Source organism: Astyanax mexicanus, chromosome 1 (assembly GCF_023375975.1).
Source record: "Astyanax mexicanus isolate ESR-SI-001 chromosome 1, AstMex3_surface, whole genome shotgun sequence".
NCBI lineage: Eukaryota > Metazoa > Chordata > Actinopteri > Characiformes > Acestrorhamphidae > Astyanax > Astyanax mexicanus.
In genome coordinates, this window is record NC_064408.1 from 42,244,619 (window position 1) to 42,272,136 (window position 27,518).

The 27,518-nt window shown below is 38.9% G+C and overlaps 1 protein-coding gene across 1 annotated transcript; it reads right to left on the bottom strand.

Annotated features, from left to right (window-relative positions):
* On the bottom strand, positions 1-26,267 carry xkr5a (XK related 5a). Its single transcript, XM_007260485.4, has 8 exons — positions 26,071-26,267; positions 20,182-20,365; positions 19,747-19,931; positions 12,581-12,793; positions 11,871-12,040; positions 8,415-8,526; positions 6,758-7,291; positions 1-5,751 (listed from the first exon to the last, which is right to left on the bottom strand). Exons 1-8 carry the CDS (start codon positions 26,150-26,152, stop codon positions 5,324-5,326), a joined length of 1,908 nt encoding a protein of 635 aa, XP_007260547.2. The 5' UTR covers positions 26,153-26,267; the 3' UTR covers positions 1-5,323.
* Positions 26,268-27,518: the final 1,251 nt, after the last annotated feature.

A 27,518-nucleotide genomic window follows, 5' to 3' on the forward strand; every position in this document is an offset into this window, starting at 1 on the left:
TTTAGGTTTGGACACTCTAATTTAATGCTTGAAACGGATTCATGAAGCTCCTACAGTAACCAGTAAATGGATGTTTAACATAGAAATACTACCTAACCTCCATTATTAGCTTGTATTTCTTAAACTACTGTTATTATAAAACTGCATGCAAATAATTAGTGATGATGAAATATTATGCATATGTTCATCAAACCTTTTTTGTCTTTTCCAAAATCCCTGATCAGAGGGACAGAAAAAAACAGCAACAGTAGCTGGTCAAAAGTCACGCCAGTTTCCACATATTTACACACGTGATATGGGGCACAGCTGTACATTCCTGCATTGTATAGTCCTTGAGTTCTTTTAAAAATCATATAAAGCAGAAAATGCTGTATAAAGAATACGCTGTATATTATTATCTTATTACTTCATGTTTTGCCAAACATATAGAAACTGTACAGCTCTGTACAACAGTAAAGGACAGAATATAAACACAGGTAACAATGGTGTTTGCAGAAAAATGATTAGGTTTATAAATCATAGAAAAAATGTGTAAAACAATGGACTGTAAATCTACTGTCATATACCTCTGTCTTTAGGTATCAGTAACAGGGCAGCCAATCAGATTTACCTGAATTACTGCATGCTTTTAGTAGTCCAATCAATATTTCCCTGACTTATAACATGCCTTACTGTACATGTTCCAATCAGAGATTTTTAACTGATTTACCTATGCTCCGCCCACAAACGTGCTCTTTCATAGTCACTGCTGCTAGGTTGGACAAGCTTTACAGAGTGGTGTTATTAACCCCATTGAAATTTACAAAGACACTGTAATAATATTAGTTTAAATGCTACATAGTAGTAGGCTAATGTTAGCTTTATCCCACAACAACAATGTGACCTTTCAATATGCAAAACTCACACTCAAAATAAATATCTCTGGAGAAGAATAACCCACATTCAATGCAGGCATAATGAAGACTAATTATACTAAAAAGAGTGTTTAAATAAAAGAAAATAAAAATTATACCACAGTTCAGTTCCAACCCTGCAATGTGATTGGCTGAGGTGTTCTATTAGTGCTGGTAATGCACTGTAACCAAAGCTCTCCATGTACAGTATTACTCCACCACATACAGGTAACCTAGCAACGATGCAGCGCTTACAAACCAAACAGCGCAGTTACAAACAGAGCAGCAATGGAACTATTTTAACTTACAGAGTTTTTATAACCAAACAGATCGTATTTCTCATCCTCTTTAACTCAAAATCAATAAACAGAGATAATGAAACTTCGTATAATCACAATAATACACTAACATTTTAGCACTCCCGTCTTGTGTATTATTGCTTAAGCTTGTCCAACTTAACAACCGTTGCTATGAAATAAAAGCCACAATTAAAGCTTGTGTTTTGAAGTCCAATCAGTATCTGTAACAAATGTGTGCTCTCATTGGTCAAAATGTATTAAGGCGTTTACTACTCAGGCCCCTTACTCAGGCTCCATTTCAGCTGAGAAAACCAAGACCATATAAGAGAAGTATTGCAGGGTTAAACAAAGACAATGCTTCTCAATGGCCTTGTCCATTTTTTTTTTATAACTTTTACACTTTTTCTTTCTAAAATTTACTGGCAAAATGATCCTAACCTGAGAAAAGTCCACTGCTTGTTGTCCACGGCAGCCCAATGAACTACTAACAGCTGTACAAATACACATTTACAGCAAGCGATTATAGCCCTGTATTACTGTTCATTTGCACGTATGAATTATAGAGCATATACAGTCAAATAAACCTGCACACAAGCATGAAATACACTACTGGTCAAAAGTTATAAGACACTGACTTTAATGGTATTGGGCCACACTGGTTACTGAATAAGTAATTACAAAATAATTACTGAATAATTCATAATAGCTTCTGAAAGATTTACAGAAGATACTGAATTTATAGTAGCCTCTGAATAATTTATAACTTAATGGTAATTTCATAAATTTTATAATGTAGTTTAATAATTTATAGTAATTACTGAAATATTTACAGTTTAAAAGTTCAGAAAAAAATGTTACTTAAACTAGAGCAGCAACTTATTTAGTGAATAATGTATATTATATAAAGAATAATGTATAGTACCTTTGAACAATTTATTGTAGATACTACACAATTTATAGTACTTACTACATAATTTTTAGTGCACATAATAATTTATAGTAGACACTGAATAGTTACATATAGAAATGTGCCTATAATCCCTTAATATATATTATTTTATATGCATTTTACAAATGTGAGTATATAAGTGTTTTTTTTTTAAAGGTTGTTCCCTTGAGAAATTTGTTAATTAAATACTTTGTGTTTGAAACTTTAATTACAGAAACACCAAATTACAGAACCTTAGTTTTAAATAAGCACAATTTTTTGCTGTATTTAGATATATTTACTGGCAGCCAAATCCCACCAATTTTATCAAAGTTTTAGCTAGCCATTTTTTGTGGGGCTGTGGCAACACTAAGGATTAAATCAATGCGTATATGGTTACACCACCTGGGAACCTAAGGTACTAAAACTTTTGAACAGTAGTGTAGGAAAACAAATAAAGAAAAAAGAAAAAAAAACATACACAACTTCACATCAAGGCTTGGTTATGAATCTGGAAAAACACAGAATCCAAACCTATATTACAATGTTAAATTCAGAATAGAAAACGAGATGTAATGCTATTCAGATGCTCAGAATCAGATTAGCGTTTTCTTTCAGGTGATAATTTGTGATGGAGATTTTTTCAGTTCAGAACAGGACAGTCTGTTTATTGTGTTCTGTTCAGACTGCTTCTTATTTTTACGAGGCTGTCTCCAGAGAAGGCTCGCTGCTCTCGGATTGCTTTGACAGGTATGGCTCAGTCGCCGCTACAGGGCTGCTATTTAGAGATTTAGAGACACTTTTTGAAATACAGGATAAAAACAGCATCAGAGAAGAGACTGAATCAAAAATAGCTTCCTACTTGGCATAGTTACAACAGATGATGTGTTATAGCTTGAGCAAAGCTATAGCAGTCATTGGAAAAAAGTCATCTGCATGTTTAAGGTGCTGCACATGCAATTTCAAAGGCGTGGGATACTTTAACTATTATGCCCAATCAGGCACACTGCTGCTTGTCTGTTGTTCCAGCAGAGCAGTTCTGTAAGTAGTAGCTGCATGCTGTAGGTTGTAGCTCAGCACTGATTGTGTCAAACAGGCAGCAATTTCAGATTCAGTCAGACAGAAGTGAGAAACGGCCTGCGGCTTGTGCTTTTCAACCCCACCTGCAGCATGTCGATTTTTTTTACAGACACAGAGATGTACAGCACACAAACATCTATTTTCAGTTTTCACAGCCATAGAACAATGTAATATTAATAGTGTTATAAATATTATGTCACAATTAAACATTTGCACACGTTTGACCTGCTTAGTTCGTGTTTAAAGCAATAATTCAGCAAAACGTCTGAATTTATAAGTCTTAACACCCTCAACCCACCCCACCGTTCTACCTTAAATGTAGTCAATCAGTCAAGTCATGTTTGGTTTTAGAAGTTTTGCTTCTTCTTTAGTTTTGAACTAAAGCTACTATGGCTAATTAGCATGCTGCTAACTACATGCCAAAACCATCACAGTTTTTTAGGTAGAAATAGTAACACTGTATAACACACTGCTGTTGAAAAAGCATGAAAACTATGGTTTAGAGAAAATGTATACAAATTTTCACCAGTTTCCACAGATGTAGCCAATCAGCATTGATATACTGGGCATCCAGATTTAGCTTCTTTAGTTAACACTCTGATGCTGTGAGGCTAGCGTCACCATAAATCTATGTCCACAGGCTTTCTTCAGGTCTTCATTAAGGTGGCGCACACTAGTGGATGTGTTTTTATAGAACAGTTCCAGCAAAAGTACTGAGGCTCATGTGAGACCCGAAGCTGATACATAAAATAAGATTTTAAAATTAAATTCAGAAGAAAGGAACATTTCTGTTAAAAGTGTTCAATCAACTTTTTTAGCTGTAGTTTTGTAATTGCTTGTAAATTTTTGAAAAGTTAGAAGAAAACACATTAAGGCTATTTTATTATATAATGGTAAAAAAAGAAAAGGGTTAAAGCATAACTGTCACGAAACACCTTTCTAATGATTGCTAATAGTGACCCCTTGTGTTTTGCTAAACATGTCTGCTGTACTAGAGTGAGTGAGTTAAATGCCAGGCCAGAGATTAGAATGTGGGCGTGTTCCACAAACTGGAAACAGAAGTTTAAACAACTTTGCGACTGTGACGCTTGAACGTGCAGCCCTTTGTCCGCTTGCATCACAGGTTCGCGGTTATTTGCGGTGGAAAAGCACAGAACCGGGAACTTGGCGCCAGCAGCGGCACAACGGCAGTGGAACAGCACCCATCTTAAAGCCTAGCGATCTATAAGTAAGCCGCCGACTAGCCAACGCAGCTTGATTTAGGGTGTGTCAGTGCGTCTTTGAAATCGTAATGTGAAAAGTACACCCTGAGTGTCTCAAAACTCAAAAAGGCAAAAGGCGTGTACTAATTTTTTGTTAATTAATCATGGGCGTGTTTTGGACGTAATGTGAAATAAACCAATTAACGTGTCGCTTGCCATTCCCCGATTGCCAGGAGGCAGGTGAGCTCTGACTTTGGCGGATTGGTATTTTAAAGACGCAGCACTTCTGCGCTTCTCAGCAGGGGAACCTGACCTGCTTGTTAACGCTGTGAATGTGTGTAAGTTAATTTAAATGAATAGCAATGTTATTTTTTTTATCTTGTATTCTGTTTATTGTTGATGTAAAGGTTGTGTTTGCGAATGGCTGTTTGTCCATGTGTGTGTGTAGCAAGCGGAAGTGCATGTGTGTTAAGTGTGTGCGGCACACCTGCGTTGCCAAGATGCAATGAACGTCTGACAGGTGACTTAAGATGATTTCAGTCAGTGGATCACCAGTGTTTTTCATTGCCAAGATAGCAGTACGCCAGAATGTACCTGAACACATCTCACTTCCAGACCACCAGGCCCATCACCGTAGACATATTTATAAGTACCATTGCTATTTAAATAGAGTGTAAGATAGCAATGAGCATCACAACGTGCCTTACCCAGGGTTTAAGATAGGGCCCTAAAACTTGTTTATACTTTAGTCAATCTTTAGAGATAACAGTGTGTCATACAGTGTCACAATCATATAAACCACATTAGAGGTCTATTTTATTAATTGTATACAAAATTCAGACCATAAGGGTTGATAGACAGCATTGCATTGTGGGCATGAAGGGTGGCCAATCTATCCCTTAAAAAAACTGTCCCTTTTCCTTAGAAGCCTGAGTCATCCTCAAGGCCTCGTCGGGACAGCACCAACTGTCTGCGGGGGCCGCTCAGGTGAGGGGCGGAGCCTTCCAGAGGCCCCGGGGCATCTAGCCCGGGAGCAGAAGTGTAGCGAGGACCGCCACGGCCCAGAATTCCTAGCATGAGGTCACGGTCGCTGGATGCAGGGCTCGGCTCCCCTAGAGCCTCCACGCCGGCTCCGGAGCCGAAGCTGAAGCACGGGTCACGGTCCAAGCGCGAGTTGCTGGCGCTGCTGGGGGACTGGGGGTCTGCGCTGAAATAAAGTGTGGAGCTGGACTCGGTGGGGCAGTAATTCGGCTCTGGACTGTCCCCGAACACTGACTTCCCCTCAGGAGAACTGCGCTTACACTCCGACTCCGGAGACTCCAGAGGACTCTCCATCTCCAGACTGTCACCTTACAGACAGAGAGATCAGACATGTCAATATTTAAAAAGCTCATCTTGCATATTTAAAAAGCATATTTTGGCGATATGACAAAACACTAAATAAAAAATTTTTTTCAAGAATACACTACTGCAACAAAATAAAAATTATGGCACACCCCCTAACTAAGATCCAAAGAAATCCAAGAATTTTATCAGATTAAAAACAGCAAAAAGTAGTAGATACTTAGGGGTGGGTGAAATGGCACGATATTTCAGGTTATAATATTGTTCAAAAATGTTGCAGATATTATTGCGTATAATACGATATGGCACACCCCTAATTTATAATAATAATTATATATATATATATTCTAGGTTGGAAGCACTCTATCTGGTGCCAAACATGGTAAGGGACTGTGTGTAAACAAATGGCCCTGTTAAAAAACATAAAACACTCACAAGGATGCTGGTGTTGTGAAGTGAAGTACGTTAACCAGGTCTAATGGTTTAATTTGTTTCATCTTTAGGTGTTAGCATCATTTAATGAAGACAAGAGGGAGGGCTATGTGTAATTCATCTTCATTAGCTTAGCTGTTCAGTGAGACAGCAATTTCTTTAGCCTTAGTAGCATTTCAGATACTGCTGAATTATTCATATTACAAACCTAAGCGGTGACATAGAAACTAAAGGGTAACAAATATCTGCAAATTACACCCCGTGTCACTGTGGAACCATACTGTACCATACCATATGTGCACACTCCTAACACATATAATATTGCACGTTAAAATGTTGTTAAATGCAACACTTTTTAAGCTGCTGTTATGTGAGAAATGCATGACTAAAATTAAACTACTGGTATATATGTTAGAAATTGTATTGACTAATATGGTTTTAGGTTTTAGTTAAACTAGACTATAACTAACAATAATTCAATGTCATAAATGTGACACATATACAATTTAGTCATTAATAAAATGAATACATATTAAAAGTGTCATGTTCTGAATATTTACACTTCTAAAGTTTACATACTGTTTTCTCCATCCTGCTCCTCTTCATCCTCTCTCGCCTCGCTCACGCTCTCAAACTCCTCCTTGCAGTCTGACAGAGGGGCCAGCGTATCGTCTTTGCTGTCTGAGCGTGAAACGCACCCAGTCTCTCCTCCGTCCGTGCTCTCTCCTTTCTGCCGTTCCTCCTCCTCCGCTAGAATCCCCCCAACTCCCCCCGCACCATACGCCCGGTTTATTTTGGCCGGGTCGCCGGTCTTCAGCGCTAGCCGGATGAGCAGCCAGTGATGGTGCCGGCACTCCCCGTCCGCCTTCACCCCACAGCTGCCTGCGTGCTCCAGCAGAGAGCTGGGGATGCCGGAGAGAGAGAAGGAGGGATGAGAGGAGGAGAGGGGCAGAGGGAGCGAGGGGGGGGCCAGGCTTTTGTCACCCAGAGAGAAGGAGGACTCGCCCTGGTCCAGACACGCACTGCCCATGTGGGCTCCATGATGCAGACCCTGAGAGATTTCAGTGGACTTTGGGTGCAGGAAACGGTAATACAGCACTAATGACGTCAGGCCTGAGTGAGAGAGTGAGAGAGAGAGAGAGAGAGAGAGAGAGAGTGAGAGAGAGAGAGAGATACATGTATAACACAGCTATTAAAAAATTAAAAATAAATAAAAAAATTAAAAGAGATCACTTCAGTTTCTGATGTTGCTATTTTAACCTTTAATAATTTATTAGTTAATACAATATGTATATATCTGAGAAAAATGAACATTGTTGTTTTATTCTATTAACTACAAACAACATTTCTCCCAAATTCCAAATAAAAATATTGTCATTTAGAGCATTTTTTTGCAGAAAATAAGAAATGGCTGAAATAACAAAAAAGAGGCAGAGCTTTCAGACCTCAAATAATGCAAAGAAAACAAATTCATATTCAGAAAGTTTTAAGAGTTCAGAAATCATTATTTGGTGGAATAATCCTGGTTTTTAATCACAGTTTTCATGCATCTTGGCATGTTCTCCTCCACCAGTCTTACACACTGCTTTTGGATAACTTTATGCCACTCCTGGTGCAAAAATTCAAGCGGTTCAGAATATTGATGGTTTGATGGCTTGTGATCATCCATCTTTCTCTTGATTATATTCCAGAGGTTTTCAATTAGGTAAAATAAAATAAATCAGCATTTTTAAGTGGTCTCTTATTTTTTCCAGAGCTGTAGATGTATATAGTTTGCAAAAGTATCTGGACAATCAGTTCTAACTAGTGAATTTTGATAACTTTTTGATAAATAATTTTTGAGATGGCGATATGACAAACTAAAAAAAGTAATATATTTAAAAAATATTGATTATATTATTTATAATAATTATTATTTTTTGATGTAAATAAAAATAATGTTTTTTTTATGAATAATGTAACAAAAATTAAGGACTGCACACTGCAAACATTAACAAAAACACACAAAGAGATCAAAAACAAATATAAATAAAATACACTGCTTTTAAGATCCCTAAAGTCACAATATGTAAACTTTTATCATTCCAAAAATTAATGAACGTTACTATAAAATGTATGATACAACATGACACACAGAAGTCAAGAACAAATACAACACCCCTCTTGCACGGCTTAATTAAATCACTGACCAACAAAACAGAATCCAATAAAACAAATCACACAAACACACACTTACCCAGCAGAAAGCTACATAGAACAGCAGTGGGGACAGTAAGGCTATCCCAGGATGCCTCACTCAAGATGTCGGAGGCGGCCAGTACGAGAGTTGTGTTCTCCAACAGCATGACCTACAAGAGAAGAAAGAGGTTTACTCACAAAGGCTAAATTTACTGCACCAGGCAGCAACTACGATAATAACCTACTTACAGTAGCTAATATTTCACACTGTACACAAAAACGTGGAAATATATTATACAATTCAAAGTTCAAATTGAAACTATATTTTATTTATTTTTTAGCCATTTAGGGATCAGATAGACCTAATTATTTAAAAAACTAAATTTCATGGTTCTACAGTAAGTAAGTAAACTAGTTTCAAACATAAAATTTGATGAGAATTTTTAACTTTACCATGTTTCTGACTGGCTGTAGAAACTTTTGAATGGAATTGTTTTCCTAATGAACTGAGTGTAATGTTGTTATACACTAGATGGTACAGGCAGTGTGTCCATATGAGGCCAAAAGGTCAACGTTTTAAATAGTATCATGGTGCAGAGAAGCATAAATGTAACATCCCCATATGAGGACGCAGGGTCTTAAGAGGTTAAATGAAAAGAATATGTACATGTACAACACATAATAAACAACAGAGGCCCTTAATCGGAGCCCTGCGGTACCCCAGTTCTAACAGCAAGTTACTCATACAAAAATATATATTAATCAAAAAGTACTGACACCTGCTGACCTTTAACCTGTAAGCAATTTCTAACATAACAGTGCTAGCCACTAGGAACAATGGAACATTATAAATCTTTAAATGACACACCACATGATTTTCAAATATCAATGTAATTCATCAAGTATGAATTAAGTCATTAAGTGCTTTAGTGATGACTGTTATATTACAATTTTGTTTTATGAAAGTCTTAGCAAATGGTCAGAAAATGAACAATAAAGTAATAAATCATTTTAAAACTACTTTTGTTGATAAATAAACAGATAATATAAACCTTTTGGCAGTACCGATATTTTGAAATGAGGCAATAAATGTCTAATTTAACCACAATGGCAGAACTGGAACAGTTTTCTAGAAGTTGGCTAAGGTACATATTTATGTTTGTAGAAATAATTTTAGATTCTTCAGAGAGGCATCTTTCCTTTGTGCAGCTTTACACACTCTTGGCATTCTCTCAAACTGTTTCATAGGCAGTCTCCAGGGATGCTGAAGCATTTATGAACATACTGAGACTCACATCGGCTGAGAAAGCATTTTGAAGAAGAAAAAAAAGAGTATATTTCATAGTAAATTTAAACACGTGTACCAACATCACTTTATAGTTTATACTTGAATTAGACAAAACATTTCAAGCATTGAGGCACAAATAGATAAACAGCATGTATAAGGTTAGGAAATCTATGCAGATGGCTTGTGTTGTACTGTTACTAACACCACCAGTGTTAATAGAGGACAGATACATTTACATTTTCTATACCGGAGCTTCTGAGAAACTAGCTTTAGAAACCAAGCGCTCAGTTTCAGGATCAGTTTCACAAAGGAATTATGGTGCTATGATCAGGTACCCTTTAAGTGGGAGTATATATTTTTTCTGGTATAAATGAAACTGTGGTGGTGTTTTTTTTTACTTTTCTCTTTGTATCTTTATACTTTATTCAGATTAGATTTATGCATTTAAAAATGAGCATTTCTGCTTATATGCCAGTTTACACTTAAATTAAATAAAAAATTCTTTGCTTGGTTCTGTAATAAATGTCATAAAATAATCACTTCTGGTTCCATAAAAAAAAAAAATGCTTATAATAGGCCTTCACGTTAATTACACTCACACATCTCTTTTACAAACAAGGTTCTTACAAAAGTGGTACCTCTATGGCTTCACAGCTGAATGCCAAAGAACAGTGTACAAAAAAAACTGCAAAATAGGGACAAAGCACCACATTGCACAATTATGTTGCTACAGATGGGAAATATGATCCATCAAGTCATCCTTTAAAAAACACATTGGCAAACACTGCAGTATTGTGTTTTAACATTTATTGAATGCCTTAATTATTCATTACTGTGTGACACAGTGTTTCCGTGCTAGCAGATAAACTGTACAGTATTTTGTAAGAGTATATACTGTATATTTACAAGCAATTTAGTTTGAAACCCTTCCTTGTTGCTCCATCTTAGTGGTGTACAGTTCGAGACTGTAGTTAATCTGTTTGTGTTAGCCATCATATTGCCCTTTACTGGTGATCAGCTTTAGAGAAGGGAGATGCTCTTGTTTTTTTTTTTGTTTACATTCATGTTATCATGTAATCTAATTTGTAATGAAACAATCATTCTATCAAGACGTTTTTTACAGTGCATTATTTTTACACTATAAGGCACAACATATTATAAAACGCACAACAAACGCTCAACAAACATCTATTTTCTGGTCTATTTCATACATAAGGCGCACTGGATTATAAGGCATATTTTAAGAAACACTATAAGGAACTTCTAATTCAGCAGGTCTCGCCGCTGGGTGGTGGTGTGGGTAGTGAACTAAGTTAAGTAAAGCTAAGCTAAGTAATTTTCTTTTAAAGTCAAACGAACAATGGATGCTAATCTACACAGATTTCTCTCATGAAAGCTGTTTATTTGGGAGAGTAAAACACTTTTATTTATTTACAGTTAGCTTAGATTTACAAATTTCTCCAGCACTAAGGCTGAAGCATTAGCATTAGTGGCTAACTACTGGCGCTACACTGAGGAACCCTGAGTGTTCTGGTAAGCCTGGGCGATATTAGCTTGCAATTCATCCCACATATCTTACTTTAACACGGTAAACGTAAAGGCTACAGTCCAATATACTCACCTCTGAATGGAGTAAGAGCTAGCGCTGTGGTTAGCGGGTAATGCTAATGTTGCTCCAGCAGTGCTAGCACTAAACTGAAACTACTGTATAATGCTGTACATCAGTGGAGTGGCTTTATTGCTCCTTGCAGCCTGACTGATAAAATTCATGTATAAAGCGCAGCGGATTAAAAGGCGCAGTGAAAATTAAAGGATTATAAGTGTGCCTTTTAGGTGCTAAAAAAATACAATATATACCAATTTTTTTCAGAAGAATGAATTTAGCTACTTTAAGTTATGGCTACTGCTGTCACTGATGTGCAAATTAACACACAGCTTATGTGGTACCTGTAGAGAAGTACTGCTAATAGAATAGAACTATTAAACCTATTGGTACTGTGCCTAATACCAAAGACTGGAGGGGTACCCTTGACTTCAGAAGAAACAATGAATGACCAGCTTAACTTTTGTTCATATACAGTTTTTTAAAACCTCCATAATGATTTTAGATTTTTAAAATAATCTGATTCTTAAAACTAAAGATATTAAAGTAAATAAAATATTCAATAATTCAATAATTTGAACGGAACAATAAGCTGAATCACTAGTAAGTGTTGTAGGTGTTACCGTATAAAAGCCAGCCATGCGGAAACGGGAGGGGCCATCCTTCACATTCAGAAACAGAAAGATGTGCACGCCCCCCAGCACGAGGTTAAATACACGCCAGGACCACCGGCCCACACAGATGTCCGTCTGCTGGGAGACCATCCAGAATGCAGCAATCAGCCAATGGGAACCTACCACCAGAAAAAAACAATATTTAAGTATTTCTTAACATGTGAATATTGGTGGAAGATCGTGGTTAATTTTGTTTTGTTTATACCCTGTCCACTAGATTGCAGTGCTCGCCTAAGATTAATTCAGTTTCTAATGATATAATAAGAATTTTTTTTTTACTCAGACTGCATATGTACATGATTGAATGTGTTTGACACATTTTACTTATGTTGTATGTGTTTAATAAAATTCTATATACTGTATATTGTCTTTAAATTTACTTCACATTACAATATCGGTACTTATTTTTTCATTAACTTCTTAAATGTACTTTTTAACATTTAGATATTTACACTCTTTTTATGCTACACAGGTAGATGAATGTATTGTTAGTCTTACTCAAGGGCTTCTACTGGAGTAGTGTGTTGAGCTCAACATAATTTAAACCCCAGTCTACCACTGGGAAGGAAGTGTTATCTATCAATTTTGCTATACCACCCGCTACATAATAGATTATTATGAATGTGCTCAAATGTGGGACTGCACGCCGTTTCCCTCACCCATGACGCCGATCACCCAGCAGCCGAAGGAGCGCGTGAAGAGCGCCAGGCTGGCGAAGCGAGCAGCCAACATTCCTGCCCTCCACAGCAGCTGGCACAGCAGGGCAGCGGGTGGCATCAGCAGGTGTCCCGGTCGAGTGAGGCAGCATGATCGACTGTACAACACCAAGGCCCAGGACAAAGCCAGCAAACACACACCACTGCACAGAGCAACTGTACGGCATGAAAACACACAGAACATGTTCAAATTTAAAGTGTAATCCTTGAATATACACTGCTCAAAAAAATAAAGGGAACACTCAAATAACACATCCTAGATCTGAATGAATGAAATATTCTCATTGAATACTTTGTTCTGTACAAAGTTGAATGTGCTGACAACAAAATCACACAAAAATCATCAATGGAAATCAAATTTATTAACCAATGGAGGCCTGGATTTGGAGCCACACACAAAATTAAAGTGAAAAAACACACTACAGGCTGATCCAACTTTAATGTAATGTCCTTAAAACAAGTCAAAATGAGGCTCAGTATTGTGTGTGGCCTACACGTGCCTGTATGACCTCCGTACAACGCCTGGGCATGCTCCTGATGAGGTGGCGGATGGTCTCCTGAGGGATCTCCTCCCAGACCTGGACTAAAGCATCCGCCAACTCCTGGACAGTCTGTGGTGCAACGTGACGTTGGTGGATGGAGCGAGACATGATGTCCCAGATGTGCTCAATCGGATTCAGGTCTGGGGAACGGGCGGGCCAGTCCATAGCTTCAATGCCTTCATCTTGCAGGAACTGCTGACACACTCCAGCCACATGAGGTCTAGCATTGTCCTGCATTAGGAGGAACCCAGGGCCAACCGCACCAGCATTTGGTCTCACAAGGGGTCTGAGGATCTCATCTCGGTACCTAATGGCAGTCAGGCTACCTCTGGTGAGCACATGGAGGGCTGTGCGGCCCTCCAAAGAAATGCCACCCCACACCATTACTGACCCACTGCCCAACCGGTCATGCTGAAGGATGTTGCAGGCAGCAGACCGCTCTCCACGGCGTCTCCAGACTCTGTCACGTCTGTCATGTGCTCAGTGTGAACCTGCTTTCATCTGTGAAGAGCACAAGGCGCCAGTGGCGAATTTGCCAATCCTGGTGTTCTCTGGCAAATGCCAAGCGTCCTGCACGGTGTTGGGCTGTGAGCACAACCCCCATCTGTGGACATCGGGCCCTCATACAATCCTCATGGAGTCGGTTTCTAACCGTTTGTGCAGACACATGCACATTTGTGGCCTGCTGGAGGTCATTTTGCAGGGCTCTGGCAGTGCTCCTCCTGTTCCTTCTTGCACAAAGGCGGAGGTAGCGGTCCTGCTGCTCGGTTGTTGCCCTCCTACGGCCTCCTCCACGTCTCCTGGTGTACTGGCCTGTCTCCTGGTAGCGCCTCCAGCCTCTAGACACTACGCTGACAGACACAGCAAACCTTCTTGCCACAGCTCGCATTGATGTGCCATCCTGGATGAGCTGCACTACCTGAGCCACTTGTGTGGGTTGTAGAGTCCGTCTCATGCTACCACGAGTGTGAAAGAACCACCAACATTCAAAACTGACCAAAACATCAGCCAGACAGCATAGGTTCTGAGACGTGGTCTGTGGTCCCCACCTGCAGAACCACTCCTTTATTGAGTGTGTCTTGCTAATTGCCAATAATTTCCACCTGTTGTCTATTCCATTTGCACAACAGCAGTTGAAATTGATTGTCAATCAGTGTTGCTTCCTAAGTGGACAGTTTAATTTCACAGAAGTTTGATTTACTTGGAGTTATATTGTGTTATTTGAGTGTTCCCTTTATTTTTTTGAGCAGTGTATAATGCTATTCATGCATTAATGCTTCTTTCCAAAAAAAATAAAAAAATAAATGAAGACAAATCTTTCCACAATAATGACTCTATTTTACAACTCAACACAGGTGTGTCCCAATTCAAGGGCTGCCCCCTTTGTAGGCTGCATTTGCACCTCAAGAGAAAAACCAAAGGACAGCAGACCTTTTTTACACCTGTAGTTCATTTCCATGCTCTGGATCAGTTGATGAGTTTGTTTACTTGGAGGGTTTTCTCCCTCTGTTTGGTTTAGTTCCACACAGGCATAAATCTAAACACACCAAAATCATGTGAGCACATTATCTCCTCTGATTGGTCAGAGCTGTCTGGCGCGGGAGCAAGAAACTAAATATAACGAGAAGATTCTGTGTTCCAGCGCATATCTGTGCACTTTGATACTTGCAGTGCAGTGCGGATGTAGACGTAGTAAACAGAATCGCACAGCTGCAAGCAGTGAACGCAGCACAGACCACATGTGCATGGAACAGAGACCGCTCCAGTGTTCGTTTGAGACTGGACCGAGACCACCTCCTCTAGCTGATCTTGGTCTGGTTATCTTGATCCGCAGCCAAGTGTGATTACGTTTTAACACCTGCTCAATTGAACAGCACTAAAGTTACAAACGAACGTTTTAACTGCTGGCGTGAAAACGCCCTTAAGCTATGTGGTCAGGAAGCTATATTTTTTGTAAAGGATTGCTTGGTGTTTGACATATTAGGTGATCCCTGTGAGCGTGTCAAGAGGTTGCTAGGGTATGTTTCTGTGACACAAGTATAGTCACATTTGTGTTAATAATTTCAATAAAAAGTTTAATTTATTTATTTCATCCACCATGTAACTCTTTTTTATGTACTATAATTTTAACATTTTTTAAGGCAAGTACACCTGCTATTCCCTGGTCCTGCCAGTAGATGGCAGTGGAGCGCTGGTTATACTGTAACTAGCTGTGACTGGCTGTAGTAGCTTTGAATTCCCCTCTCAGACCAGAGAGGCACTATTCATGATTTCTGTTCTTAAACCGTTTTTTTATAGGTGAGTTTTGTGCTAAAAATTCACTTAAAACTAGTTAATAAATCATACTAGTCCATGTTTATACAACTAGGTTGGGCTGTAAATCAAATAAATGCTTATTATTTGGTAGAAATGAAGACGTGTGGATGAGGGTAAAATGGCAGATTCATTGGGGGATACAAATGTGTTTTTTTCAGAAAATGGCTGTTCTAAGAGGGTATACTAAGGCTGTGACCGAAATGGCTCCCTACTCCCTCATTAGTATTGCGCTATGTAGGGAGATACTAATAAGTTCACTAATTAGTGGTAAAACTGGAGTGAATTCGGACACTAACTCATCATTATCATGCGCCAGCACCGGTCGCATAAGCACACACCGGTGAGGGGGGTTGAGCCGTGTTTAAAACTCCATAAACACACTGAACTGAGCTCTGAATTAAAGATAGTGAAGCTCTGAGCTGATCATGAAGTTATTTATCTGCTTGTTATATTCACGCTGTTTAAAAGATGATCCTCACATTACTGAACTACATGAAGAAAACCTTAAAAATAGCAGCGTACACCGGCTCGCATTGTTGCCAGATTGGGTGGTATCATGCCAAATGTCGAGTTGTATCTGAAATTGTCTGGAGGAAACGCTGTGATTTGACAGGTGAACAAAACTACCAAATGTAAAGAGTTTGGAATTTTAACTCGTCGGTGTTATAGTTAGATATCTTACCCTGCAGAGACAGAGCTTTTAGTCCTGATGATGGAAATTTGAAGCTGTGTTTATGTTCGTTATTATATGTGAGTAAGTTATTTCTTTCTTTCATTGCTTGCAAGGTTGTTTTTATGTACTGTTTTTACATTTTTGTTTCGTGTGTCCAATGATACAAGGCACAAAACACATCACACAAATACGCAGATAAACTCATTTAAATATCATTCTTTGTAATCAGTGATATTTAAGATATTTATGATATTTTAGTTAAGCTCATGTTGGAATAAACCCTGTAATATTGTTAGTATGACGAATATCAGCTGTTTGGGTGGCTTTCTCAGTAAATTTGTGGATCTGAAACATGTTTTACCCTGTGAATTGGTTTTATCTGAATCCCACTGTAACAATCTGGCAACCCTGGTGGCTCGCCGTCCGCTCCGTTTCTTCGGCTGTCTGTTGCTTAGTAGAGAGACCCGCAATGCATTTTGGGACACATTCAGCTCGCTTAGTAAGCAGCGAAGTCTACTATAAATCATGATGCATTATGGGAGTTTTTAGTGCCCTCAAAATCACGTTCGAATCCCCCCTTAAGATTCGGACACTCAAAGAAAAATGGCTGACATACTCAATAGTGCCCTAACTAGTAAATAGGGAGCCATTTCGGTCACAGCCTAACAGTCCTAGCAGTTAGCACCTTTAGCATTTGTTTTGTTTGTCTCCCTGTTCAGTTCAATGTAAATGAGTTTCCAAGCAAACGTCCTCTGAATTTTGGTCTTTGGTAAACAATGTGTAATGACTGTACAGTTCATATATAAGTTAGAGTGTGTTACAATATATGTATATATTGGTTAAATTACTACTGCTATAGTTATACATTTATAGTACTGTGTCAGGCTGAAGATAGGATACAAGTGTCAGATATAAAAAGAAAGCTAAATATTTTTCAGTATCTTTTTATAAATATTTGTGGGCTGGGTGCACCTACATTTATAAGTTTTCTTTATGTTAAAAAAAAGTTTAAAAAAAAAACACCGACCATGAAAGCAAGTTATTTCTGTCTAATGCTTTTAAATCGGCATACGGGTCTCAAGCCTGGAACCTGTAACAGTTCTACAACTTTGGTTTTCTAAGATGGTTTTGATAGGTGGTTGTAATAAAATCTGTAAGGATTTGTTGCACCATATCAAGCCTGAATCCTAAAATCAAGCTGAACAGTCTTAATACTGACTGTGTCCTATTCACGTGACTCATTGGTTCTAATTTAATGACTTTTCTATACGCAGCCAAGAAATGCCACCTTCCAAGGCAGCAAAGAAAATTAAACTTATGGATCCTTCCCCAGCCAACATTTCCTGAAATTCACTGTGTGCTGGTGAGGATGTAAGCATGGGGACTTCAGCTGAGAAGCAAATGGCAGTCTACCTTTTTGTGGTCTACGCAACCTTCAAAGTCTATGCCTATGCTGACAGAATTGGGACACAGCTACAGTGTGATGATTTTATCATGTTCAGACCCAAATCAGAAAACATTGGAATAGTAATAAAATGCAATTAACAATAAAAAACATACACAGAGTTTTTTTTCACTTTTGCTTTGACTTTTATTTGATTGTATGCAGTATGTTCCCAAGATATTCCATGTTTTGTCTGCTCTACATAATTAAAATTTTAAGATAGAGCCATTCCTAAATTCCCACTTAAGAATATTCCCATTCTTTTTCTTAAAAAGATTTTTAGGCACCATGTGATGAAGTGTTTCAGGTGTTTCATTCTTTCTGTAAAAATGTCTCAAGGTGTGCAACAGTACAGGGTTATTACCATTTTTTCCATTTAAAATGCTCTACACATTCTCTACTGCTCTTTGTTCCTCAAAGACTATGCCTTTAAGGAATACGGCTTTTGAACAAATCCTAATTAAAACTAAGGATGTCGATCACATCATTTTCAAAGGATCGGAATAGGGTGGAAAAGATCCGCATCACTGATGCATAAAGAATTTAACGTTACCTCCACAAATTTACTATAGACTCTGCTACACATATACTAGCATTTATTTCATCCATTAAAGCTCTTAGTGAAACTCAGTATCTCATTACATTAAAATAGTCTAATTTAAAAAGCATCAAATCTACCCTGAGATATTATAATACAGTACAAAGTCTAGTCTAAATCTACTTTGCCACTAAATAATAAAAAATGTTCTTAGGTAAAAAAAAAAAAGTATTTGTGTGTATAGCTATTAAGTACTTGTTTCTTTTGTGATGATTTTTTTTTTTAAATAATAATTAAAATTTTATTTAAAAAAAACTTAAGGGACAACTTGGATTTGTTTTTTCTTTTTTTTTTTACTGCATTGCAAGTATCAGCTTGGGACCCAGTATCGGCAGATACTCAAAATCAAATCACTGAAACTGGGGCGCAAACAAATATGATTAAGACATTGCTATTTAATACCCTATATTTGAAACCACATTATTTTATTACAATATATTGCCCTATCCAGACGGGATTAGTTTCTCAGGGGGACTTCTGTGAAAAATATTTAACACCTGTACTCAGTGATAAAAATGTTGCATCTGGACTGCGACTGGAAAATAATGTTTAAGGCTTTTTAACATAGACTGTATATAAGTATGGACAGCATGACAGGGGTTGAAAAGTGAAGACACTACGTCACTGTGGCTCAGTCACGGAGCTCACAGTCAGATCTTTCTGACATTTGGATTTTACTGTTAAAATGACATTTTTTCAGTAAATGGCTTGTTCAGCAGTTAACTGTTGTGACAGAACCTCAGGGAAACATTCTCTGGTGTTTTTTGCGGTAAGTGGATAATTTCCCTCCATCAATTCATAAGTATTCATACTTTGTTCTTCTCCCTAATTTTAGTATCTAGGTTAGATTTTTAACCTAGCATTAGGTACTTAACGCTAGCTAACTAGTTAACTAGGTAAGCCAACTCTGGTTAGCTAAGTTAAGTAACTTTTTGGTGAAAATGCCGGTTTTGGTGAACGGGAGGTCCGCTGGCGCTGCACAATTTATATACAGTCTATGCTTTTTAAGTTTAATTTTTTAGGCTTTATGTGGCATCGTGTTCAGTAGCTCCTCCATTTCCACTTGCTGTTGTGTTTCCGTGGATCTCCGTGGAAACGCGTGCCCAAAGTGTAATTATGGTGCGTGGCAGTGAACAAATAGCTCTTTTTTTAAACACGAGGTGACGAAACTCAGAGATGTGCGTCCGGATGGGACCACGGAGTTCAGCTAAAAAAATAATTCAGTCTGTCTGAGGTTGTCTGAGAAAAACACATACAAGGTTGTTCTGGACAGGAATAAAATCACTGAGGACCCCCCATAAAAGAGAAAATTACCCCAGGACCCCTTGAGAAACTAAACCTTTCTGAATAGGGCTTTAGTTACTTTTTATCTCATTAATAGCCCTAAATTGCTGACCAGACAAAAACTTGAAACATCTTGTGTTCATACTGTATGCAGTCAAATAAAATTCAAAGCAAATAATACTGCTATTCTATAAATCGCTTTTACTTTACTTGTTAGCAACATCAGTGAAAGTCATAGTCGTAGAGACAGACCTGGAAAGGTAAGGCTGAGCTCAGTTGATGTGAGGATGTAGGTTTGGGTGAAGGCCTGAGGAAGAGTGAGGAGAAAGACCTCCAGCAGACGGAGAGCTGACATGTCCGCCTGCTGCATCACCAGCTGAGCATGAGACTGCGCTGAACCCTGTGCACGCCATACACACACACTGCAGTCCCACAACCTGCAAACAAACACACACACACTCAGCACTTACATAAACATGCTCTACACAGGCAATGTGTATAAAAGTTTCACACTAGATGTTGGAACTTGCTGTGAGGAATTGATTGCATTTAGAGCCTAACAAGAGCATCAATGAGTTGTTCTTGGATGTACTGGAAAAGTTCCATCATTCCAGAGAACACAGTTCCACTGCTCCACACCCCAGTTAAGAACAATATACACTCATCCACATCCATGCAAACACACACCTTTTGAAGATGCCCAGGTGGAGTGTGTGTATGGTGATCATGTGACATGTCTGCTGTTCTCCATCTGCCCTGTACCACAGGAAGCTCAGCACCTGCACCAACGACCCCGGCAACAAAAGGGCAAAGGTCAGCCCCGCCCATAACACCTGCTCCTGCCACAGGTAGAACCCAATGCAGTAGAGCACTAGAAAAAAAGAGCGAGAAATCAGTTATTCATCATTATTTTATTCTGAATGCAGTTTAACAGGTGATGTTAAAACTGACTGCTATTAAATGGCTCATACACGCTGCAGTGTAAATTACACACTGATCATATTATATTACTAAATACCCTTCTAGTTTTTATATCTTGACATATTAGTATTACATATTATACAGATCGTATTTTTCGCACTATAAGGAGCACTTAAAATCCTTTATAATCCAGTGTGTTTTATGTATGCATTTTACCAGTCAGGTTGTAAGGAGCAGTAAAGCCAGTCTGCTGAAGTGCAGCATTATACAGCAGTTCAAGTTTAGTTCTCCAGATGTGCCAGCATTAACTGCTAACCGTGCTAAGCGCTAGCTCTTTAGTCCTCCAGAGGTGAGTATTATCAGACTGTAGCCTGCTGCTAACTCCAGCTAGCACTGCTGGAACTGAATTAGCATTAGCCATTAACCGTGCTAAGCGCTAGCTCTTTGGCTGTTCAGAGGTAAGTATTATTGGCCTCCAGCTAGGACTGCTGAAGCAGCATTACCCACTAGTGGTTAGCCGTGATGCTAATGCCCAGGTTTAGTGGAAATCTGTATTCTAAGCTTACTGTAAATAACGGAAGCACTTTATTCATACAAATAAACAGCGAGAGCAGCTAATATTAGCATTACCCGCTAACCGTGCTAAGCGCTAGCTCTTTGGTGATACCTGCTAAATTTGATGGAAATATGGCAACACCCCTGTTCCTACTACTAGTTACTAGAGTACTGGTGCGCCTTGTGTAAAAATAGACCAGAAGATAGACGTTTATTGACAGTGCCCCTTATAGTGCAAAAAATATGGTACTATTTAGTAAGCTCGGCTCTCTTTACTAAGGGAGTTGAGGAGTTTTATTACAAGCAAACCTTCTCTGATCATGGTTACATTTCTCAATATCTTGGTATGGGAACCTATCAGTCAAGTAAAGGAACAAGCTGACCCAGGTGGTTAACCAAGCCAGTAAGATCATCAGAGGCAAACAGTTGTCATTACAGAATCTATACGGCCAATCCATAACAAAAAAGGCTATTTAGATCTATAATGACCGTCCTCATGCCCTTTATTCATTAATTCAGTTGCTGCTATCAGATAGGAAACTCAAGGTTCCACTTACTGAGAAGAATGAATACAAAAAGTAATTTGTTCTTTCTGCTGTGAATATTCTAAATATGGACGTAATACACAATTCTCCTACATGGTCTTTGTGCATTTTCTATCTTTTGTGATTATTTATTTATTTGTCTGTAGGTATTTATATAATTTAATGTTTTTGTCTGCCAGACTGCCAAAGACAATTTTACATTTAAACTTTAAACATGTATTATTAAGCACTATTATTTTGCGGCAGACCTCGTACTTGTCTGACAAATCCCACTTTATAAAGAACTGCTACAGAGTGTGAAGCGTCAGCATCATCCACTAGCAGCTGCAGTAAGCAAACACGGTTTTACGCAGCAGTAAACCGCACACAGTTCATTCACTCTCTTAACGGCTATACCCATCAATTGTACTGTACTGTGCTGACTCTAGGCCAAAGCCTCTCTCTCTCACACACAGCCAACCATGCACTCACGCATATGCACACCAAATACACTTGCAGTCAAGCATCCACACACACACACACACCTGCTCACATAGCATCAACCTGACACCTCTAGGCTCAATGACACCTGATCTGGGCCCAATGACTACTGTAGGACTGATCTACCTGCACAGGTGAGCAGGTTATCTCTCCAGCTTGTGTGCAACTGATCGACTGTGTCAACACACGCATTTTAATTCCCTTTACCAACATTTTTAACCCTTTAAGATAACAATCTTAATAAACAAAACACAATAAACCCTCTGACTAAGAATAACTAACTGTTCATAGTGGTGATAGAAAAAAGACTTGTGAAGGTAAAAGCTTCTTAACTCTCAGTGGAATTCAGTGTAAATCAATTTAATTTCCTGCCATTTAAGATTTTTTTTCATTTATCTGTTCTTCATGAAATCATGGCATAAAAAACAACTGCCAGATACAATTATATGTAAAATACAGGCTTTTCTGCATGACACCAACTCTATGCATCCCTTGATGCCACTGTTCTTTAGTATTGTTTCTCCTCTACTCTATTCCTGCTCTAAAATGTCTAATTAGCTCAGGGAATAAGCTATGAGTTATTTTTCATGTTCTAAAAAAAAGGAACTAGCTGATTCATCTAACTGAACTGGTAAGACACATCATTATCTGCCAGTGCATAATGTTTACAATTCTTACAAAATTGTGTATTATTCAGCATTAGAGATATAAACAGTTGTGGTGATAGAAACAAGGGTTTGCCATGACTACAAAACAAATAAAGCCATTTTTGCTATCCAATTTACTATAGGTGCCTTTTGGGGTTTATAAAGAATATTGATACATGGTTATTGGTTAATATAATAAATATACTATATGTTATATATTATATTATTGTTGCAATGATATTAATACATTTTATTGAAATAAATGTAGGACCAGGTCCTAACTGTTTGTACAAAATATTGAGAGTCACAGCAATATTTAAACAATTTCCAAAGTAACCCATAAAGTAATCCAGTAAAACAATAGACAGTTTAAAGGCACTTATTCTATACCTGCTTATGTGAATACCTTAGTAATAGTTCATTTATACACATATTCTCTATCCATAGAGCATGAGAGCTGGAAATCTACCACCCTGGAGATTTCAGATTTAACACAGATATAGATATTCAATGTCTCTGAAGACCTAATTACCTGGATCAGGTGACAGAGATTAAAGAAGGAGGTGAACTCTGCAGGGTGGTAGACCTTCAGGGCCAGGGCTGATCTCTCAATATATCTCTTAACATTTTACTACCCATGCTGCCTTTCAATACTTGCTCTACTTGAAAATCAAAGGTGCATCGGTTGGTGACTTCCAAGGAAAACAAACAGAAATAGGCCTACCCTCAGTAAATTCAGTGTGAATTCAACACAGACATGACGGCTAAATACGCTGCCCTGCTAACAAATTCAGCTGGTCATCTAGAGCAGGGGTGTCAAACTCATTTTGGCCGAGGGCCACATTGGCATATTGGCTGTCCTCCGAGGGCCAGATGTAACTTATAAATGTAATAAAATGTAACCAAATGTAATATATGTAAATGAATGTAATTACTCCTTAATGTTAAATAACTCTCAATATATTATTTATTCAATCAAATATTACAGTTGCATGGAAAAAATGTTTGCTTGTTGCTCTATTAACATAAATCCTTTTAATTTGTCATGTCATGAAATCCAAAAACTCCATCAATCAAGAACCAAACTATTCAAGTGAATAGAAATGACATCAAGTTATATTAACTTTGAAATTATTAACTGAAATAAGGCTTAATAAATATAAAATCAAAAATTGTGAGCTGTTAAGAACATAGCATTTCCTCAGATTTAGCAGTTCCTCATCCAACCACTAGTGGGAGCTGCAGCAGCAGCACCACAAGTCCGCAGTCTTTACTGAGTCAGAGCTACAGCCCAGCCACGGGCTACAGGGCTCAGCTCAGCCAGTCTGGAGCGTTTTTACAATTTTTAAGTTCTTCTGTGTATGAAATAAAGATTTTTGTAACCGAATAATACAGCTCTCTACAGTTCATCTTTCAGCCCAATCAGCTAACAGCAGCCGTTTAGAGCATGAGTCACTGCTGGGATTACATTATAAACGTACTCCTCGTACTTTGCTGCGGTGAAACTGCGACTAGCGCTGTCACAGTGATGTTTATTAACGTCATTAAAACAGATTTTGTCAGCTATTGTCTTATAAATGTTTACACAGAACTTATATCTCTCCTAAAAAGCGTTTATTTTGGTCAGTAACACTCTTCGTAACACAAAAGGCATACCGGTCTTTCGCCTTGAAGCACAGCCGTCCGTCTGCATCAACTTCTCTTTTTCTGGACATTATGGGATAAACATTTATATGTCTCAATTCCACCCGCGAAGTTACACCTTCCCTCCGGCAGGGTTTCCACATCAATGACTACACTGCCGTGTAGTGGCAGTAAGCCGTAACTTTGCGGGTAATACAATCGACAAGCATTGTGGGAAATGTATTTTTTGGTCAAAGAACGCTTCTGACTTATTTATTATAGACACTAAGATCTTACAAGCTCTCGCGGGCCACATAAAAAGACGTGGCGGGCCACATTTGGCCCGCGGGCCTTGTGTTTGACACATGTGATCTAGAGGAAACATACCCTATGCTGGTGAAGAGCTAGTTAATGAGCTAGCCAACCAGCATAGGGTGTTTTTTATTTTTCTGGTTGACCAGCTGGTCTTGAGCTGGATTGATTAACAGGGTGTTCAGACCCACAGTTATAGTTTTTTTTTTATTATAAGTTTGTGTATTTTGAATAAACGGTGCTCCTTGTAAGAAATTTCTAATAAAATTATTAAAACTGTAGTTATTTGATAAAAAACTAGGATTGTTTATACTGTTAAACTTGTACACCCTCATTGATCTAATAAAATAGCAAGCACACAGCATCTCGATAGGTCCTCAGTTCTTGTGTTCTTGTGAGTTCCTTCTTGCAAGGTGCAGTAAACTGACAACAATGTTCTTCCCAAAAGCACAAGTCAATTATTTGTGCCCTGGTTATTGAGAAACACCCCAGCTGGCACACAACTGACTTTCAACGTTGAAATGTGGTTGAAATATGATTGAAGTAATGTCCGGTGACGTTTCAACGTTGAAACAACATTTAATATTAAGTGGTTTTACATTTCATCAGCATACAATTTCAAAAAACGGTTTGACGGAGTTATAAAAAAGGTGTTTTTACTTCCATTTGCAGCAACTGGTTTTTAATTTGGCACCAATACTTCACCATGCCTGCGGGTATGTTCCTGTTCTGTTTGTTTAACTGTTTTAGTGTTTTTGAGATCAGATGTTTAATCAGATTGGTAGTGGTAGGTAACATTCTTTATACTCAGCTTTACTACAGTGACGTAAGTTTATATGTAACACTCTGTTAACTATAGGCTTATCTAGTTTTAGTGAGCTATGGTTTATTAATTGTTGAACGTACAACGTTAAAACAATGTTATATAAACGTCGATTCACTTTTCAAAATCAAAACCAAATCCAACATTGATTCAATGCCAGCTGGGACCCCAGGTTTGAGCTCCCTACCATAGAGGAAGCACTCCTACAATCTCCACACCTTCCCTAGTTATACTTAAACACACTAGACCACTGAACTGAGGGTTAATGCTCCTACTGCGACAGACTCTTCTTAACTCATCACTCCATCATCACTGAGACACACACACACACACACACACACACCTATAGCTACACCTATTGTCCTCCCAGCACAAACACCACCTCAGGACCCCCACACCCACACCCCCTGCCCACAGCTACAGCACGCGCTGTGAAGGTGATGCCACTGCAACATCTCTATCTGCATGTCACCCTTCAATTACACGCGCATCACTGAACCCCACGGCCTTTCATAACCCCCTGTATCTCCACCCTCCACGCGCTGCGCTGCTCCTCTCTCTCTCTCTCTCTCTCTCTCTATCTCTGTTTGTTGTATCAACACCGTGTGTCCGCGCGGAGCTGCGTGATGGTGCAGGTGCGCCTCGCGCGTGTACGTCTCCAGACACTCACGTGCCGCTCGCTCGCCCACGATCACGAGCGCCGAGGCGCCGAACAGCAGCAGCTGCCAGCAGGCGCTCCAGCGGCTCGACATGGCGGGTCACCGGCGCGCGGAGGCGCGAGGGCCGCGGAGTCCACCTGCCGCCGCGCTCCGGCCGTCCTCCTCCATCGCGAGCGCGCGCCGTCTCTCCTCCTCCTCCCGCTGCTGCGCGAGCGCCACAACACCTGACGTCATGACACCGGGAATTAAAGAGACCGTGGTCGTGGAAGAGAAGCGGCGGGAAGAAGCTACAGAGCTCCGAGCCGCGAGGGGGCGCAGGATCAACCACCGCTGCTGCTGATTTTTCTGTTTACTGTGATTATTAATCATTTATTATATTTTTATTCAACATAAATTTGAGACGTGTAAATAAATACATCGTTTTGAAGTTTTCAGACAATTTCAGAGTACTCAGGCAATAGCAGCAACCAAGCAGTAATCCTATAAACACGACTCGGACAAAAAAAAAAAAAGATCACATGCTCTAATATATGGTTTATTTATATATTGAATTTATTTACAGCATTCGTATCGTTTTCACAAGATTCTGCAATGTCACAACATTTATTTCTGTCCTAGTTGTCCTATGTTTTTTTCCCCAAGATCTTGTATTATTTATGGGACATTTGGACCACTGTACAAAGTCTTCTCCAGCACATCACGAAGATCCTCAAGCTAATTCCCTTGAAAAATGAAGATACTTTTGTCGATTAACCTCACTGATAAGTGGTTTTCTTAAAGAATAACTCAGATGTAAAACTGACTTTTGGGTGTAGAAAAAACATGTTAAAGAGTACTAACCTTTGTTGAATAGCCCACTTCTGTTCTCCTGCAGCTTTCCGAGTTCCAGTAATATTTTTACAGTTTTTCCAAACATGCTTTAGAATGGATGATATGGGGCATATTTTGACCCTGCAGATAAATCACTTTTTTACACCATTATCCAGGCTCAAGATAGCTCCACACCTCACTGGTAGAATCTGGAGAGCTCTGATATTTAAAACAAGGCATTACATTTTAAAAGTGCACATGAGGCTTATTAAAACCACTGTTTACATCCCATAGCACAGCCTGATTTTTCCTTCTTTTTTCCCCAATTTTGCACAGCCAATTACCCAACCCACTCCCCTATCACTAGTAATGCCCCAACACACCAGGAGGGTGAAGACTATCACATGCTTCCTCCGATACATGTGAAGCCAGACACCTATTCTTTTCGAGCTGCTGCTGATGCAGCATTTCTGAGTAGCAAGGCCAGTTTTGCTCCCTCTGAGCACCGGCGGCTTAATTGCAAAGCTGCATGAGCGGGGAGTTCAAACCTGCGACCTCCAGCTCATAGTGGCAGCGCTTTAGACCAATGAACCACTATTAAACATTTTTCTGAGTTATAGTGTTATAGAGTTATAGCATTTGATTTTAC

Bases quoted from the DNA above. Each gene is read 5' to 3' on its own strand.
- xkr5a (XM_007260485.4), bottom strand. From the start codon at position 26,152: ATGTCGAGCCGCTGGAGCGCCTGCTGGCAGCTGCTGCTGTTCGGCGCC. The intron at 20,366-26,070 runs GTGAGTGTCTGG...CTTTTTTTCTAG, and splicing joins CGTGGGCGAGCGAGCGGCAC to TGCTCTACTGCATTGGGTTC. The intron at 19,932-20,181 runs GTGTGTGTTTGC...GTTTGTTTGCAG, and splicing joins CACCTGGGCATCTTCAAAAG to GTTGTGGGACTGCAGTGTGT.